Genomic DNA, 18,155 nt, shown 5'->3' with positions numbered 1-18,155 from the left:
ATATATATATATATAAGGTTTCTTATTTGTTAAATAAAGTATAAGGAGAAAATTTTAAATTATCAAAAATTATTCGCTGGATTCTAGGGATTATGTTTTGATCGATCGAACAAGGAGCGATTTTGTTTATAAAAAGGTTTGTTATTTATAATAGTAACAATAATGCCACTTGTTTTTTAATTTCATTTCTGTATTCTATATACTTATTTCTAGGGTTTTTATTTGTTATTATACATATATATATATGTGTATATATATATATATATAAATTCTTTTAATTGAATCCCTAAGTTGGTTGATGTTAGACTGACTGATGAAACTTATGATTTGTGTTGAATGTGGTAGATAGTTTATCCAAATTTATTTAAAATCATGCTGATTTTAATGTTATTAGTTTGCTTGTTGCATGAAATGATGCTCGTTTTCGTTAGCAGCTGTTGTATTTAAAGTTATAAACTTTGTCGTAAACTAGTTGAGGGAAAGCTGCCGAATCAAACGACTTGAGTTTGTATATAGAGATGAATTAGTACTTTTAGGTTTTAGAATTGCGTTGAATGTGGTTTCGCCACTGAGTCTATTAACCTTTTTTTTTTCAAACCTGCCGCTAAGATGGCTTTCTAAAATATGACCGGCCTTAGACCATTTCTTGAGAAAGTGGTGACATTTGTCTTATACCGGTCTACCCTAGGGAAACAACTCCAATGTAAGTCTTTATGAAAGTTGGCCACTTTATATTGTTAAGCCTAAACTAGGAATGGGTTAATGGTAATAGAAAAGGTTAAGGTGCTGAGGTGAGGACACGAGATAATTGAATCAACACTATGTCCTATCTAAAGACGAAAGGGGTTTTAGATGTGGTTTCACTGATTTATTTTTCTAGTTTGCTGCTGTATGAAACGGTGGTCATATCTGTTCTTCAACACTGCACTTTCTGTAATTCCTTTGTCATAAACTATGTAACAACCCGTCCTACATTGGTAGAAAAAAAAAGTACTTTGACCACCTTATAGGTGCAGAGTTGTGGGCTCCTGTTAATTACCACCATCTTTTTAAGTTGAAATTTGCAGACTTTGGGGTGTTACGAACTAGTTGGGAAGATTGTGTGATGAAATTTATATTGGTTATAAAGAGATGAATCTGTTCTAGGTTTCTGAAAGGTGTTAACGTTAATTAGAGCTTTTGCTTGACATAAACTTGTTCCAATTTTTTGGGTTTTGAATGTTGTTAAATTTGGTTTGTGTGACTGGTATTCTTAGCTTGCTAATGCATAAAATGATGCTCATATCTCGCAATGCATCTTGTTATATCATTTCCTATATCGTAATCTAGTTGATGGTACATCGACTAATGAAATTCGATTGAAATCATACCAGTTCTAGGGTTATGTTATGTGTTGATGCGGTTTTTGTGGATCGGTACTTGAAGTTACAGCTTTTTGATTTAAACTAGTTGATGATAGGCTGATTAATGAAACTGAATTGAGATCATAAACAGATGAACTAGTTGTAGGTTTTTTTATTGTGTCAAATTTGGTTTTTGTTATGAGTGGCGGATCTAGGAATAAAAATCATGTGTGTCCAAATATAATTCATCCACTTCAAATGCTTTAAAATGCTTACTTTATAATTTACCTAGGTCCAAATCTTGAATAACTTGTGTCTAAACGTAATTTTTCATATGTTTACTAGAATAATTTCACCCTAACTTCTGTTTTCTGGATAATTGTTAATGTCATGAATGATGTTTTTAGTCCCCGTGTTCCTACTGTATGGATTCTACAGTTCTCTTTTTTATCAATATCATATACTAGTATTTACTTTTGCTATCTGACTTGCTTAGTTAGAGAATTGGGTTTCTAGACAATGATACACATATGGTTATCAGAGATATATTATTCTCTTTTTCAAATTGCAATATGTTTGTAGCTTGCAACAATAGCTGTACTAAGTTGAAGTGCTTTACAATTTTTCAAGCTTTCTCTTTCTGCAATATATATATATATATATATGCACACACATATAAAATATATATAAAATATTCCTGTACTTGTAATTGCCCTACATGGTCTATGGAAAAGTTGAAGACATAATATATCACTTCATTTTTGAGTTATTTGTTTTTTGTACATTCTATATGGATCATAGGACCATAAAATCTGTTAGAAAATGAATGGAAGTCTTCTATTTGATAGCTGGTTTATTGTTGCTGTTTTCAATTCATTGCAGTAGTAGCATAACTCTTTTTGTTGGTTTTCTGATCCATCTGCAGGTGCTTTCCATGTAGATAAAGTGTTAAAAGGCATTTCAGAAAATAATATCTTAATTTGAAAACAATCTGTGAAGTGTGACTTGTGCTGCTGTGTTGTCCACTTGTCCTGTTTGCATGTTAAGTAGATCCAATGGAAGAGGATGATGCAATTTCTGATGAACATAAAGATGTTTCGACTGTTGTAAAGAATAGGAAACTTAAAAGTAAACATCAAACAACTAGCGAATCAAGTGACTTAGAGAGTGACGGCGGTAAGCTTTCTGAAGAATCTTCAGAACCGTCGGAAGAAGTTCTAGAAGAAGAGAGGGATGGAGAGAATGATAGTGGTGAATCAGATCCTGTGGAGCAAGATGTGAGTATTAATCCCGATTTCTTTTGTCTGGTACAAAATGCTTAGGTGCATATTATGTAACTGATCACTATGTAGCATCACTAATGTTATATTGTTTTTGATATGTTCGTTTAGGTTAAAGTGTGTGATATATGTGGAGATGCAGGCCGGGAAGATTTACTTGCTATGTGTTGTAGGTGTCCTGATGGTGCTGAACACTCGTAAGGCTATCTCATCTTTTCTTGAGTCTTATTAAGTCTTCTTTTGCATTAGTAGTATATGTTTAACTGTTTAGTTTTTCACGTTTTCAGATATTGCATGAAAGTAGGTTCTCTTAAACTTCCCGTAGGCGATTGGTTTTGTGAAGAATGCAAATTAGAGGAAGAAAACAAAAACAGAAATACTAGCAGGCAGAAGTTTAGTACAGAGACTGGAGCTCAAAAAGGTCAATCTTCGGATCCAGCGGTGGTGAAAGTTTCTGGGAAAAGACGTGCAGAAGAACTAGAGTCTTCTTCATCTTTCAAAAAACAGGCTCTTGAGACTGTCACAGGAGTAAATAAGGATGTTGACCGTGGGAAAGTGAAAACCAGCAACCAGTTTTCTTCTGATTCACAGTTTAGTAATGAGTCTGCAGAAGGGTCGCGTTCTCCTGCTACACGTCCACGGTCACAATCTTTGAAAGGTATGTAACCATTGTTAATTTTTTAATATTTTGTATGTGATCTTCTCTGGGGTACTATATTTACAAATATATTTTGTTTTTTTCCAGGTGCTTTTTTCAAGTCCAATTCATTCAGTTTCCCAAATGCAAGGGCTAAAACTAAACTTGTTGATGAAATTGTGCTTCAAAGGCAGAAGTCGACTAAAGAACGTCCGTCTCATGAAACCAGAGAGATGGGTAAATCTATGTCATTTAGATCTGCAAACTTGGGGCGTTTTGGTCCAAACACTTCGAAAGTTAAGATGTTATCTCCAAATACGTCTCATGCTCCGGATCTTAAAAGTTCAAAGAACAAAAAAGATCGGACATTTGAAAGGACTAATTCAGTAAAACTAAGTGCTTCCAGTTCTGCTGCTTTACATCCAAAAAATGATAAAGTACCAGGATCTCGCGGTGAAAATGCCCCGGTTACTTCTGGTTCCAACTCTGAAGTCAAGCCTTTGAAGGGTGAAAGTACAATGATTTCAGGACTTAGATCAAACAGCCGTTCTGCCAATTTAAGTGCAGAAGTTCCTGCTTCTCTAGGTATGATCTTTCTTCTATTCAACAGGACAGTACAAGTTATAATGATTATTTGCTGAGACTAGAGACGTCAACATTAACCCATGTATTTATCAATGGGTCGATTGGATATGGTACATCTCTGACAGGGCAAGCAAGTAATTTATAAAATAGCTAAGAATAAGGAAATGTGTCAAACCAGCCAGCAAGTTGGCCAAACTGTATTCTGAATGCACAGACCCCTAATCCCTATATCGTTTTATTCAGATTATTAGGGTATTATCAAAATTGTATAGTATTTGGAAACAGATTTGAGACTCTAATTTTGTCTAAACATATTTTTTGAACAATATATCTTTCGGGTTGACCCATTTCGACCCAAACCAAGAACTCATTCAGTTTGACCCGTTGCCTGCCCACCTCTAGCTAGCACTTGTAGCTCTCACAATAATATTCAATTTAATATATGTCATGTATATACTTATTATTGTGTATTTTTCCAGTTAACAAGCAGTTGCCATCTTCCCCCACCAAGGTTGGATCATCATGCGGTGGAATTATCAGTTCTAGTGAACAGAAGTCTAATTCTTTGAAGGAAAAAGAAGACAATGCATCAAAATTGGCAGTATCTAGAGAATCGACAAGTAATGGTGAGGGAATGAAGGAAACTACAACAACTAGTCAACTAGGACCTGGGTCATTGGCAATGAGAAACTCAAAAGAGGTGAAAAACAGAGATAATAAGTTGAAGGATGCAATTGAAGCAGCATTGCTTAAAAAGCCTGGTATATATAGGAAGAATAGAGGTTCTGATCAAGCTGATGAATTGTCTGTCTCAACCACAAGTAATGAAGTTGCTGCTGTTGACCGGTTACCACAATCAAGGAATGCAGGGAGTTTGTCTTTGGCTGAGGTGTCTGCTGATTCGCATGGACCAATTTCACGAAATTCTAATGTTGACCATTCTAAACAGTCAAATGGTAACAATTCAAAGCAATCTATGATACTCCCCACCGATGCAAAGCATTTGTCAACCGCACTATCCAATTTTGATGATGCGGCATTGTCTTCTCATCCAAAAAATCAAGCTATTCCTGATCAAGAATGTGTTTGGCAGTATGGTTTCTTCTTGTATTCAGTACCCTTTGGTTTCCTCTTTTTTGGATTCGGAATCTCATAAGTGTTTTCTTTTTCTGCTCACCCTTTGCATTATGTATGCAGAGGAAGTTTTGAGATTAATAGAAGTGGGAAAGCAGCTGAGTTTTGGGACGGGTTACAAGCTCATTTGTCAATGTGTGCATCATCTAGAGTCTCTGAAACTGTGAACAACCTTCCCCACAGAATTCTTCTAAATGGGGTATCTCGCATTAGTGCTTGGCCAGCACAATTTGAAAATCGTGGTGTCAAGGAGGACAACATTGCAATTTATTTCTTTGCTAAAGATCTTGAGAGGTAATAAAAATAAATCCCATCTAGTTTGTCTTTTTTGTATTAACCTAGGTATGTTTAAGAGTTTCTTCTATGCTATGACACAGCTATGAAAAAAGCTACCAAGTTTTGTTGGACGAAATGATCAGAGGTGATTTAGCTCTTATTGGAAGTATCAATGGTGTCGAACTTCTAATATTCCCATCCAATCAGCTTCCAGAAAGATCCAATCGTAAGAGATTTTCCTACTTTAACATATACTTGTACATGTGTGTATACATGATTTTACATTCATATGTTTATACATATTACGAAGATTAGCTATCTCTCATTTACAGGTTGGAATATGTTGTTTTTCCTTTGGGGTGTGTTTAGAGGAAAGAAAAAGAATTCATTGCATCAAGTTCCTAACTATCCAGAAAGGAATTGTATTCCTCAAGTCATCTCAACTGATAAAAGGTCATCTGCTCCAGATTTAGATAAGGTATTATTTTTGTTTTATATTTTGAACTTGTAAATAAAATATTATATTCATCATGCTACATGAGTCGCTGCATGTTATCACAATGAGTGTGCTTTTTCCCTCCTACAGGATAAAAATGTAGATTCCGTGTCCAAGGGAAACTTAAAGTTGGATAATGCCTCACAAGAAAAGATAACCAATAACATATCGAGTCCACCTGATGCTGTTAATGTTGTCCCAGCTGTTGCAGATAAAAGTGCATCAGGGCCAAATAAGGGTGACAACCAAGACATAGTTAAGTTTAGCAGAAACCTAGAAACTGACCCCAAAAAACGTTCATTTATTGACCTTTCTGAAGATGATGAAGTTCCTACAACAAATCAAATAAACACATCGCATGACGCAAGTAGTCGAATGGCGGAAGGGGGAAGTATTAGCAAGAAGCAAAAGACTGATGTCTATGGGCAAGATAGGAATCTAGAGAACGTTTCCAATACAAGTGAACCAAAGGAGAATGGTGAAAGGTTCTTCTTTCCTGTGGCAGGTTCATCCGGAAGGCCTCGAAAACTTGCTTTGGATTTGAATCAAGATATAACGTGTTTAGCTGACGACACGGATGGTATAATAATGACTAGAAAGGACGAGGAGGAGGATAATGCGGCATCCTCTTTATCGCTTTCTCTTGCGTTTTTGCCTCCAGATAAGGGATGAAGAAGATAGGGAGAAGGGTAAGTGCCATTCAACTTCTTCGTTACTTTTTTTTTAGAGACAGGGTAGACAAGTAGTGATGATGATAATAGATATACAAGAGTTGTGAATAATGGTTTTGTACCAACCCATGCGGAAGGTATTTTTTCTTTTGTAGTTGTTTTTTGTGCTGTTTTGCTCACAAAATGAGTTTTTTGTTCACTTTCAACAGTTGTAGTTGAAAAAGAATTTTAACAGGATGGGGAGGCCGGGAGGGAGCTTTCTTTTTGGTCATACAATTACAATACACTGTATTTGAACTTGAACCCACTCCCAATTATACCAGGATCAGATTATGATATGGTGGGTGCAAGTAAACTCCATTCTAGCACGGTGCAGGTGTGAGTAAAAATGGGACCGAAATAAGTCACCCGGAGCAAATAAAAATAAAAACTGAACCATATTTAGTGACTGGCGCAAAGACCTTGGAATTAGGTGCTCAATAATCGAATTTGGTTAGTGGATTCCATATCTATATCCGTATCAAGAATGTCTAAGGGTGCGTTTAGTTCAAGAAAACTCCTTTGTTTTTCATTTTCATTTTTCAAGAAAACATGAAAAACAGGAAACGCGTTCAAATTATAATTTTTTAGAAAAGTTTTCCTAGAAAATGAAAATTCTTTTTTCCAACTTTTGTACTAAAATTAGAAAACTGTTTTTTTCAGTTTTTGTTTTCACTTTTCTATTTTCTAAACCTTTTATAAATCTAAAATTAGAAAACAAGTGAATTTGAACATGTTTTCTAGTTTTCTAAAATGGAAAAATGAAAACTCCATCTTTTATTTTGAACGCGTTTTCAAAATTTTCAAAGGTTTTTTAGAAATGAAACATCTTTTCATTTTCTAGAAAACTAGAAATGGAAAACTTAAAAACATTTTCTCCAACTAAACGCGTCCTAAGCATCAAAAAATTTCGAAGATCTGGTTTTGGATATCTAATAATCTATCTAATTGTGTGGTCATTACACATGTTAAAAATACTGGATTTCATACAAGTGATTGGATTCCACACGTTGAAATAGGAGGATTTACAAGATGATATTTTAAAAAGAAATATCATAATTTAATACGAGTATTAAATAAAAGAAAATTTACAAATGATCGAACTAAATCGTTATAAGAAGAAATGGTAAACTACATAATTATATGTTAATTGCACTATTTAGATTTAGATTTAAAACACCCAAGGTCTTGAGTTCGATCCTTAGGGATGGTAAGTCATAAGGTTTATTTCTTTGAATATTTGTAACGACCCATAGTCAACATCTCATTGTCTATGGTACATGCAAGACTTCACTATTATACGGTGAGGTTTCCCTAATGTCGCATACCGACTGAATATTAAAAAAAAAAAAAACAAAAAAATCACTAGTAGAAACCGAACCACCTTTGAAAAACAAACGATTCTTTTATTTCCCCGATGATTACCACCAAATAAAAAAAATCGTTTCAAGAATGCCGTTGTACTATTATCTTTGGAAACTAGAATGGACCGATAAAAAATCCATTCGATCACTACGTTAGAACTATTGCATGGAATATACACACAAAGACACAAAGCCGGTTCTTAATTCGCAAGTGGAGTTCAGTTACATGTCGCGAATAAGTGACTAGAATAATTTGTCTAAGTCAAGCATAAGAGAAAAAATAAGTGGTTTTACAAACGACGCTTAATAAAAATGTAGTGTATCAATTTTCAGTTTTTTAGGTGGCTCCAAACAAAAATGTTAACTAAATTATCTCGGATATACTATTGTAAATAACTAAATATTAATTCACATTATTATATTGTTCAAAACATTCTCTACATATATTTAACTTAATCTTAATTTTAATCTTAATCGTAATCTTAATAAAAAAAATTGAACTAATGACTTATTAACCAATTACATCACTCAATTTCATCAAATTGAATTTTGATGATGTCATCATTTATATAAATTACAAATTAAAAATCCCGATATTATCCAAATATATTATTATATTAATATCTATATTAATTTATAGAAAAGTTTCACTAATTTATACTTTTTTGTTTTCCATTAATAATTTACACTTTTTAGCCCTGAATACTTAATCTATATAAAATTTTAGCCATCAACTTGCGAGAATTCTTTAAAATTTGCTATCATTTAATTAATTAAAAAAATTCAACTTATGAAATATTGTATACAAAAATTTATTTCAAAACCTAATAATTTATTAACAAATATTAGATTAGACCTTTATAAATTATAAATATTAATATTTAGTTTAATATATAGTTTAATATTTAATATAAACATAAATTAAACTCTAGATATATATCCTAAACATAATATGAACTTCATTCAAGATTTATTTTATATCTCCATCACGAAGGTACGTAATCTTCTCCTTTTTTATATATTAGTTTTGCGTATTAATGTTAAAGTTACAATTGTCACTCAAATCAAGAGTCCTAATTGTTATAAAAGAATATAAAAACAATTATAATTGTTATCAATTTATTATAGAACATGTGATTGAAAATAAACCTATGCGTGTTATGGGTCCGCATCATGATCAAATACACTTGAATGTCAAGTACAAAATCACAAGTATGTTTATATTTTAATTCTTAAATATTTTTCATAATAATATCATATTATGAGTACAACTGGTTTCAAAATATTCTATAATAGAGAAATTATTATATTTAACATGTGCCTTATGGAATGACTACGACAAACATATCAATCAATATGTCTAAGCTAATAATGACAGTGACGACTATGAGTATTGTACTACAACTTGCAAAATAAAACACTTAAAAACGTATTTCTACAAAATTATAATGTATGACTTGAATGTATGAAGATTTAATATTGATAATATCGTAATACTCGTGTTCAGTGTTGGACACGGATATAATATCTAGTTATATTGATATACTCTATATATATATTTAAAAATTACTAGCACGATACCCGCGCAATGCGACTGTAGTCGTCGTGGCGATGGTGTGGTAGTGGAGCCGATTGTTGGTGAAGGAGGCGGTGTCGACTGGTGTAAGTTATTGATGTAAAAATAATTGATGTAAATGGTTAATGATGATATTTTGAAAGATAAATAATTGATAGTGTAAATTAATTATTAATATTAACTGGGTAGTGCAGATAAAAACATTTTAAAGGATGCTATGTGTAAATATTACACAAGTTTTAACATTTCCATAAATATAAAGAGTTATTCTTTTTATAATACGAGAGCAAGTACCCGCGTGTTGCGGTGGTGAGATGATGGGGTGATAGGTCATAGAGTGTGATATCCAAATGCCTTAGCCGTACGGGCTCCGCCCTCGGATTTGAAAATTCGTCGAAAGTATATCGAATGACATCTCTAATGAAAGAGCATGAAATTTTAAGAACACCCATATAATTTTTATAATTTATCGATGTACGATTTTTGAGATAAAAGATTTTGAATGAATTGGAGGAATAAATGATTTATGGAGGAGAGAGAAAACAAATTATTGGTTGAGATTTGAGAAGAGAGAAAGGGTGTTAGGTAAATATAGAATTGAAATATTGGCATTTTGAGAAAGTAAATGTTGAAACTTAAAATGTAAACATGGGAGATCTGCTTTATAATATACGAGAGCAAGTACCCGTGCGTTGCGGCGGTGAGATGGTGGGGGTGATAGGTCATAGAGTGTGATAACCAAATGCCTTAACCGTACGGGCTCCGCCTCAGATTTAAAAATTCGTCGAACGTATATTGAATGACATCTCTAATGAAAGAGCATTAAATTTTAAGAACATCCATATAATTTTTATAATTTATCGATGTACGGTTTTTGAGATAAAAGATTTTGAATGAATTGGTGGAAGAAATGATTTATGGAGGAGAGAAAAAAAATGATTGATTGAGATTTGAGGAGAGAGAAAGGGTATTAGATAAATATAAAATTGATATATGGACATTTTGAGAAAGTAAATGTTGAAACTTAAAATGTAAACATGGAAGATTTGCTTTATAATATAGTATAGATAGAGATATTATAGGAGTAGTTATTTGCCAGATAACTTAAATTAAAAAATAAAATAAACAAGTACATATATATATCCATTATATATATATAACAATCAAAGTAGCCTTAGCTACAGTAGAATTTCTTATTTTTTATTTTTACCACTAAACTTTTAGTTTTTCTATTTTTGCCATATAATGCTACTACTTCTGTTGTTTTACATTTTTAACCTAAACTTTCACATTTTCTATTTTTTATACAAACTTAGATTATTTAGATTTTTTGGTTTCTTAACTTTTGCCACGTAACTTTCACCTTTTAACTTTTGTCGCATAACTTTAATTTCTTTTACTTTTAGAACGAAAGTTTGGTTTTATTTCGTTTTTAAACATATGTTTTTCAAATTTTTGTCATGTAAGTTTCATTCTTTTTAAATTTTTATCATGGAAAATTAATACTTTTTACTTTTGTCAGGAAAGTTTCATTCTCTTACTTTTTACCACATAACTTTTTTTTTTATAACTTTTGTCAACAATTTTTATTACATAATTTTTGGATTTTTAACTTTTATCAACGAAGTGTTATTTTCTTAACTTTTTACCACATAACTTTAACTATTTGAAGTTCACTCACAAAAGTTTTATTTTATTTACTTTTTACCATATAACTTTGTGTTTTCGCCACATAACTTTCAATTTTGTAACCTTTTTCACAAAAGTTTAATTTTCCTTACTTTTCACCAAATAACTTTTTTTATTTTTTCTTTTGTCAACACAGTTTCATATTCTTGACTTTTTATCAAATAACTTAAAATTTTTCAACTTCAGCCACCAAAGTTTTATTTTCTTACTTTTGACCACATAACTTTTCTCTTTTTAACTTTTGTCACGAAAATTTCATTTTATATAAATTTTTCCACAATTATAGATGTTCCGTAATGTCTCTCATGACAACGTCGGGGAAAAAAAACTACTGAGTAGTTTATAACAAACAAAAACCTCATCGTTGTACTTTGAAATAGAAATACAAGTTAAAATATGAAAGAAATTTTACTATAAAAAGAAGTTTTATTTCCGATGAAACCAAGGTGTTTCTTGGCAGAAAATAGTGATGGAAGAACCAACCAAAGCACATAAATATTTTTATGAATTTCCAACTTTAGCCTTTTAGTAGCAAATCCTTCTTGTGGTTATCTCATTTTCTACTTGAAACTACCAAAAAGCTTCTTGCTTGGTTGTCTATTTCTTAACCCCATTTGATTTCTTGATCTATTCATCCATGGCTGCAACCACCATTATCTCTCCTTCTTCAATCTCTGGTAAAATTTCCATCTTTACCCTTTTCATTTTTACCTTTTATCTTTCATTTCTAGTGAAAAAGATGAAAACTTTCTTGTTGAATCTTGTTTCTTTTCATTTTTCTTGGAACTTGGTTATGCTATGTTAATTACTTATTTGTAATCATTGTACTCATTGTTCATGATCAGGAAATAGGGTTATTTATATGTCTGATTATCTATATAAGTTTGAATCCCATGAGTTTTCCTGCCCATATAAATTTTGCTAATTGACCTACTTGCCCTTTGAAGTTTACAGAATTTCGAAACAAACTGAAAACTAGAATAGGGTTTATACTAAATCTTATTTGTTTATGGGTTTCTAAGAACTTTGGGATATATGTATATCTTTTGATGCATGGTTGGTTAAATTTGCACATCATAAAAACCTATATGTTGATAATCCTATATTGAAATACGAAAGTTGTCCGGGAGTGCGCATAGATTTTGGCGTTTTTTGACAGCCAAAACACAGTTTGAAGTATTTAGCTATAAGGTACCTCTTCGCTTACCTTAAGGGAAAGACACTTATTTTTTAAGCCAATTGAGTGGATTTATTTTGAGCACAACTTTTAACGTATAAGGCTTAGCTATAAGCACTTAGAAAAAGGCACTCCTGAACACCCTCGTATGTCCTATGCTTAAAGATGGGAGTTAAACAACAATAATGTTTTAGGATGTTCTTTAGAAGTTTAGAGTATATAAGTGTGTAACTATGTTTATATCTTCATACAGTTCGGTCTGGTCTCAAGGGAAATGACAGTTGGTCTGGAACTTCTTCGTTGTATGGTAACACAACTACACTGACACATCAAAGAAAGTCTAACCAACAAAGAGCTCAGCAGAAGTTAGCGGTTTGTGCGCAGTACAAGTAAGATATCTTTATGTATTTTTTTTATGGCAGATTAGAATTCTGAAATTATATATCTTTTGCATACATATGGCTCTTTGGGAGGTAGGTATATTCATTCAACAGAGAACGCTTTTGGTAATTGTTAAAATTTATATATCCCAAAAAGACGAGTTATCAGCCGTGTCATTGCAAAGAACGTTATAAAGAACCTTACAGAAGCGGATAATAAAACCCAATCAGCTGCCTGCTTATTTTGGCATTGTTCTATACTTGATTTTAATTTTCGCTGGGACCCTATCTTTTACCGGAGGGCCCAAGTGCCCAATATCCATACGGCGCTTCAAATCCTACATGTGAATCTTGTCTTCAAAAATTATTCAAATGGTTAATGACTTACACATGTAAGCATTCTGGAAACATACTTTTTGTCTCACATTTTGTGATATCTTATTAATGGAAACAAAACATATGCTCTGTAATTTTTACGGAGACTTTTATATTTCCCTTTTTAATTAGTCAAACAGCCAATACTTGGTACATATTTTCATTTTGGTTATATTTGTCTCAGCCTATTTGCATTTTCATTGATACATAAGATACTAACTTATGCTTTTCTCATAAGACCTCAAGTTATAATAGATGTAAATTTGGATAAGACTGTGATTAATTGTCAACTTGAATGTTTTTACAAATGATTTGAGATTTAAGCTCTATATATGTTACCAGTATTCATTTCCCGAGAATAAAAAAATGTCCTTTTTTTACATATAAAATCCCTGGACCTTACTTTACTGATTCTGCCGAAAACTTTTGCTTCTTTATATGTTCTAATATTTTTGTTCCATCTTGGGCTTATTTCAGTGATCGTAGTACTGGAGGCAGTGGTGACTTCGCTGCTGGTTTTCTTTTGGGAGGTGCTCTATGTGGTACACTAGCATACATATTTGCTCCTCAGGTTAAAAAATCAACTCTTGCATTATCTAGTTGATTAAACAATTAATGTGTCACGTAGCCTTTTTTCTTTCCGAATTCCTGCTGCAATTTAGTTTCATTGGTTCGACCCATTTGGACAGATATTGGAAAATTTAGAGTACATAAATAATAAAAAAATGAGAAAAGTCTAGAAAGCAGGAACATAGCAGAAATACGAAGGGTTGGAGAAGAGTGGTTGTCTGCTGTTGGAGTGGGATATATGTGGTAGTGTGTTTGGGTGGGTGGTTGAAGTAAAATCTGAAATAAATGGGTCGATCAAGTCACTACAGTTATTTAGCTTAGGTGGTGTTTGTTTGGGACTTAATAAATTAAGTCATGACTTAATCAAATATACTTAATCCATTAAGTCATCAAAAGTGTTTGGTTTTTTGACTTAATAAACAAAAAACAACTGCATTGACTTAATCCATACAGACATTATTTATCCATTCAGTCACTAAATCAATCCAGTCACTTAATGGTTAAAAAAACAAACAGGCCCTAGTCATGGTTCAGAAGAACATTGGTGTTGGATACTTGGATATACTGTTAGCTGTTGTGTCTTTGTGCATTCTAGTTACCAAAAGTGTTCTGTACAATCTCTTCATTCTTTGTATGAATCAACATTCAGATGTGAACATTGTCTCAACTTTGTATTATTTTAGATAAGAAGATCTCTCTTAAATGAAGATGAGTATGGATTTAGGAGGGCAAAGCGGCCCATATACTATGATGAAGGTTTAGAGGTACGTTTTTGAAATTTGATACTTGATTTTGCACCACTATGCTCACTTCTTTAATTGTTGACTTGTGAAATAATACAATATTTTTCATTTTCATTTCAAATTGCAGAAGACCAGACAGACTTTGAATGCTAAAATAAACCAGCTTAATACTGCAATTGACAACGTGTCCTCGAGGTTGAGAGGTGGGAATAACGTGCCTCAGGTGCCAATTGAGACTGATCCGGAAGAAGCTACCATGTGAAAAAGATTATTACGATTTCAATCTCACTCTGGCAGGGAAAAGACCGATCTGATTAAAAATGGTATCTACTACTTGAGGTTGCAAAAATGTGCTGATATTTTGGAATCTATGGTTTACTTTTATCCCTTACATAAAGAAGTTATGTACACTTGATGATCATATCTGCTATTCTAGTAATCATTTTGTATCATCTGTGCTTATAAATTGTCTTGAATGAAATGTTATTTTTCTTCTTCCGAATGAGTAAGGCATGCTTTGTTGAGTTGATTGAATCTGTGCATACATGATGATACATATAGGTGATGTTTGGTTTACAGTCAGTAATCACTAAAAACATAGAATGAATATGGACTTTCAAACCCATAACCTTACAGAAACATATATATGGAGCTATGTCGACTTATGACGCCTGGTTGACTTGACATGAGATGTTGCAGGTTTTTCTTTGAAGATGTCACTTGAAGCTTGGATAATTCATCAATTGATAAACCAAAAGCATCAATGTTAATCATGCTGCAATTATGATGCTCAGCTGTATCTACAGACTACAGAAGGTGCTTTGCAAATTGCTGTATATATAATTATATATGTCCCCCAATATGGCTTCCAAACAAATCTTATATATTGGAGGGCTTAGATTTTATGCACATGATCCATTTTCCTCATTGTAAACAGAACATAAACTAGTCAAGTTGAGGAATAAGGTTTTTTTGGAAAAAAGAAATATAAATAAAATGTGTTAACAGATATTGAGAGTTGAATAATTCATTGCCAAGAAAAAAAAGTTAAACAAGTAAAGCCAAGCCAACAAAAGTCGCAGTAATGCCTCTCTATATATGTAAACTAGTGTTCAAGTCCGTCTATTGGACGGGTAGTCTCAAACTATATAAATCTTATAATAATTGTGAAACAAAAAGTGTATGATCAATATCACAACTTAATGAATACGAAAGCTAAAGAAGAAACATATGAAAATTAACTCCATATAAATATTAATTTCAGTTTACTTTTTTTTTCCAACTTTAGTTAAATAAAAAAAGAAACAAAAAGTGTATGACCAATATTACAACTTAATCAATACGAAAGTTAAAGAAGAAACAAATGAAAAATAACTCCATATAAATACTGATTTCAGTTTACCCTTTTTTTTTCAACTTTAGTTAAATAAAATTAAAATTTTGCAGTTTTTTTATATTCTAAAAGTGTAAACTATATAAGTTGAAAATACATACCAATTCATCAACAAAGACCATCTCGAACGTTTTGATTTTCTTCGGGTTGTTCCACTCCGGAACAGTCCATACATGCAAAACACGGAGTCGTAGATGATGGTTAACAGTGTTGGTTTAAGCTCTTCAAGATGAACTAATGTGTTTTTTTTTTTTGCCATAACGAACCTATAATTGACAACAAACTAAATTAAAATCAATAATATATTATATATCTATATATATATATATATAATATATATATATAAGATAGATAAATAAATAATAATAATAATAATAATAAAGTTTTTTAAATTAAAAATAAAGGTCGGCCATATAGATAGATTATTTATATATAATAATTAATTAATAAAAAAAAAATAGAGAATTAATGAGAAAAGAGTATTAAGCTCAAGGAGGGGGATTGTGGGTGCCAAGTGTACCCTCAACCCCCTCTTTTAGTTATACTAGTTAATTAACCCGGGTTCAACCCGGACATGTTAATTAAAATTTTAAAATTATAAAATATATTAAATAATATATATAATGTTTGTTATTAAAACGTTATAACTTGATACAAATCTAATAATTCAACTAATTAATACAATAATTATATAGTTAATAAATCAACTAACACAATAATAATTTTAATTAAAACATAAAAATGACTACTACATTAAGTAAATAAAAAAAAGACATTTTATTTTGTAATATTATTTAATAAAAAAAATTTCTTTAATTAAATGATTAATACATTTATTAAAGATGTAAAAAGCTATTTTTATTTTATTTATATATGACATCATAATTAAATAAAATAATTTTTAAGGTGAAATATGATGTAAAAGCGCCGTGAAGTTTTAGTTGAATGGCAATGTCGCACGTACGTTCATGTAGGCACAATACTGTGAACTTTTAAAGATAGTAGCTAGAAATCAAGAGACAGGTAGAGGTTAAGTTTCACCCAACGTACTCTCTTTACTTAATTGTCATCAAAGATGATCTATATTTTTTTCCTGATCTATCAAGACATGAAATGCATTTTTTTTTTAGTTGTATGATAAGAGACATTTTGAAATAATGACATACAATCTTGTTGGTGAATGGTGATCTCTTTTTTAGGTTTTTTTTTTTTTTTTTTTTTTTGGTAATCATGGTGTCCGGCCTTTGATCGAAAAATTCATGAGGTTCGAGTTCACCACCACAGAAACTCGCATCAGGTAAGCTCGCTTAAAAAGAGGCGGCCGATGTGGCGACACAAGTTTTTTTTTTTTTTTGACTTATTTTTTTTGCACTAGCAAAATGCTTGAATCCTGGTCCATGTTGGGGTCCTCTTATGCTCTAGTTCACAAGTTGCTTTACTGATAGCAAAATTTTGAGTATAATGTAAATCTTTGACTATATATGGGTTGCTTCTATTTTACAATAAGAATATATGTACAGTAAAAAAGAATATGGCTTGGCTGCAGACATGTAAGTGGAACCAAGTGAAAATAGACAGAATTCCTTTTTGGTTTGTGTGGGGACATTTATATGATCAAATCAACCAGTATATTTCAACAACAACAACCAACCTCTCTAATTTTCATCTTTCTACTTTCTTCTTTCTTTCTTTTTTTTTTTGCATGCAAATTGTTATTGTTAGTACTAACCAAAAACGTATAAACCAAACAAAAGGGTTTGGTGCACCCACTTACCTCACTCACTACCATTATCTTCATGGAACATCATATAGTTCAAAATGAAAACATAGTTTCATCTTAATCATGCATATAATATAATCTCAAATTCGAATCTCACTAGTTTCGGTTAATTGAAACTTTTGCATTCTGATCTACTTGTGTAGGTCATAGACTCCGAGTTGTTGGCATATGATCATATTATTATAAGTCGCATGTCCGGAAATAGTTTAAGTCTACGGAGTCACACGAAATGACACGGTAACTCGATAATAACAATTGATATATTAAAGTAATATATTAATTAGTTTGATCACGAAATAATTAATTAAACATAATTAAAGGATTAATTATATTTGATTGATTAAAAGGAGGATTAAAATGTGAAAATTGGAAAGTGGACTTGGACCTAAGTCCATATAGGGGGACGGCTACTCAAGGCTTTCCAAAATCTTGATGTTTGCTTAGTTTCCAAGTAATAGTTAACCTAATATTGCCCTATAAATCCAAGGGTTAATTCCAAGGTTTTTATTCATTCATTCACAAACAAATTCTCCTCTATCCCTATTTTCTTTGGTTCAACCGAACCCTCTCTCCAAGAAGGGTTTTCGGTTTTCGATATTAAGCTAAGGGGTTTTAAACAAAGGGTTGTTTAGGTTCGTGATCGGGGT

At 31.9% G+C, this 18,155-nt stretch overlaps 2 protein-coding genes across 2 annotated transcripts; both read left to right on the top strand.

Annotated features, from left to right (window-relative positions):
* Window positions 1-43: 43 nt before the first annotated feature.
* Window positions 44-6,628, top strand: LOC122588682 (serine-rich adhesin for platelets-like). Its single transcript, XM_043760851.1, has 10 exons — window positions 44-136; window positions 2,269-2,620; window positions 2,735-2,820; window positions 2,911-3,281; window positions 3,369-3,845; window positions 4,325-4,937; window positions 5,043-5,273; window positions 5,357-5,481; window positions 5,588-5,733; window positions 5,842-6,628. Exons 2-10 carry the CDS (start codon window positions 2,399-2,401, stop codon window positions 6,421-6,423), a joined length of 2,853 nt encoding a protein of 950 aa, XP_043616786.1. The 5' UTR covers window positions 44-136; window positions 2,269-2,398; the 3' UTR covers window positions 6,424-6,628.
* A 5,007-nt stretch (window positions 6,629-11,635) lies between these two features.
* On the top strand, window positions 11,636-14,831 carry LOC122588687. Its single transcript, XM_043760856.1, has 5 exons — window positions 11,636-11,767; window positions 12,521-12,656; window positions 13,500-13,593; window positions 14,276-14,356; window positions 14,463-14,831. The coding sequence occupies exons 1-5, from the start codon at window positions 11,728-11,730 to the stop codon at window positions 14,595-14,597; spliced, it is 486 nt and encodes a 161-aa protein (XP_043616791.1). The 5' UTR covers window positions 11,636-11,727; the 3' UTR covers window positions 14,598-14,831.
* Window positions 14,832-18,155: the final 3,324 nt, after the last annotated feature.

Source organism: Erigeron canadensis, chromosome 2 (assembly GCF_010389155.1).
Source record: "Erigeron canadensis isolate Cc75 chromosome 2, C_canadensis_v1, whole genome shotgun sequence".
In the NCBI taxonomy this organism is placed as follows: domain Eukaryota; kingdom Viridiplantae; phylum Streptophyta; class Magnoliopsida; order Asterales; family Asteraceae; genus Erigeron; species Erigeron canadensis.
Note: the sequence above shows the minus strand (reverse complement) of the source record. Positions and strands in the feature narration are given on the sequence as shown.

What these genes read in the sequence shown, in the direction of transcription:
- LOC122588682 (XM_043760851.1), top strand. Translation starts at nt 2,399, where the DNA reads ATGGAAGAGGATGATGCAATTTCTGATGAACATAAAGATGTTTCGACT. An exon ending in AGAAGTTCCTGCTTCTCTAG is followed by an intron (nt 3,846 to 4,324) that starts GTATGATCTTTC and finishes GTATTTTTCCAG; the next exon opens with TTAACAAGCAGTTGCCATCT. An exon ending in GCTTCCAGAAAGATCCAATC is followed by an intron (nt 5,482 to 5,587) that starts GTAAGAGATTTT and finishes TCTCATTTACAG; the next exon opens with GTTGGAATATGTTGTTTTTC.
- LOC122588687 (XM_043760856.1), top strand. Translation starts at nt 11,728, where the DNA reads ATGGCTGCAACCACCATTATCTCTCCTTCTTCAATCTCTG. An exon ending in GCGGTTTGTGCGCAGTACAA is followed by an intron (nt 12,657 to 13,499) that starts GTAAGATATCTT and finishes GGCTTATTTCAG; the next exon opens with TGATCGTAGTACTGGAGGCA. An exon ending in CATACATATTTGCTCCTCAG is followed by an intron (nt 13,594 to 14,275) that starts GTTAAAAAATCA and finishes GTATTATTTTAG; the next exon opens with ATAAGAAGATCTCTCTTAAA.